We start from the raw sequence: 1,281 nt of genomic DNA on the forward strand, positions 1-1,281 counted from the left end.
CGGACATGCAGGTCTTGTTCTTCCACCCGACGGACCCGCGGATCATAGAGTGCGGGTTCTCCGTGGCCGAGTTCAAGCGGCCGGACTCGCTGCACCGGCGCGGCTCCGTCGTGGAAGGCGAGCCGTTCGTCGTGGGCAGGCAGTGCCTCGACGGCCTGTTCGCGTACCCGCCGGCCGCGGCCGTCAACCACCTGCTGCGGCGGCGGGGCAACGCGCTCGCGCGGGCGGCGCAGGTCTGGCACCCGCGGAACAGAAGGGCGCTCGAGGCCGTGCTGGGCGAGGTGGCACAGGGCTACTACAGCCTCCTGCGACAGCGGGTCGAGAGGGCTGACCTGCGGCTGACGGCCGACCAGGTGGCGGATGAGAGGGCCGTGTGGAAGAACGTGGGCATCATGCTGCGGACGGACCTGAACGAGTGGATGAGGGACATCTGTGTGTTCATCCTGCAGATGATGAGGTACGTTTTGCAGTTCCTGATGGTACGGGCGTATGTGCCTACCCTGCTACGGTGGTTCAGCTTCGCGAGACCGCTGGGCTACGAGACGGTTGAAGCGCCAGAGCAAATGGAGGTAAAGGATGCGAAGGAAAGGACCGAGGAAGACGCTGGCTCAGATGAAGCTGCTTTCGAGAAGCCACCAGCAAAAGAGTCTTCCCAGGAGACGGTGTGAGCCAGATACCTCATGTATCTGAGCCGTCGTAGTAATCGTACTGGCATGTCGAGATCAACTAGGTCTTACCGAGATACACCGAGCCCGGTTTTCGGTCAGCGACGAGCAGCCAATGGGCGCCGTGCCCCTATTCACGATCGACGTCCGTGTTTGTTTCAAGGAGGCGACCAATGCCGCATCCAAGCCTTGTTGCAGTGTTTCAGCTGCGTTGACGCACTGCTATGAATGCAATAGAGTCTGGTGACTACTTGAATCGCCTTCATCCCGTCTCGCTCATCTCAAGCTTCCGCTGTCAACTCGTCTGTACTTTATCAACACCACGTGGCGCTCATCATCGAGAATGAAAGGCTTCTTCGCATTCACCAGTGTCCTGGCCGCAGGGCTTGTGTCAGCAGATGCGACTCTATCCATGCAACAGGCTTGGAGGATCCATCCTGTCGTGGATGCGTGTCCTTCAACACCGCTTCTCACAAATTCAGCCTGCCAACGCTGGCCGCCACCAGCAGTAGCATCTCACGCTCCACCCGTCACACAAGCACCCTCTCAAAACCAAACATCACATCCATATGTGTCGCCGGCGGCACACAATGTATAGGCCCCTACTGCCTGTGGG

General features: G+C 59.7%; 1 protein-coding gene across 1 annotated transcript in view; it reads left to right on the top strand.

Moving 5' to 3' along the window:
- VDBG_07500 (predicted protein) overlaps window positions 1–668 on the top strand; it is a gene marked incomplete at both ends in the record, with an annotated part of 1,834 nt that extends 1,166 nt beyond the window's left edge. The window contains one exon of the mRNA XM_003001995.1: window positions 49–668. Coding sequence (XP_003002041.1) covers window positions 49–668 — 620 coding nt within the window. The remainder of the gene's footprint in view (window positions 1–48) is intronic.
- Between the last annotated feature and the right edge of the window lie 613 nt (window positions 669–1,281).

Source organism: Verticillium alfalfae, genomic scaffold (genome assembly GCF_000150825.1).
Source record: "Verticillium alfalfae VaMs.102 supercont1.10 genomic scaffold, whole genome shotgun sequence".
Taxonomy (NCBI): Eukaryota; Fungi; Ascomycota; class Sordariomycetes; order Glomerellales; family Plectosphaerellaceae; genus Verticillium; species Verticillium alfalfae.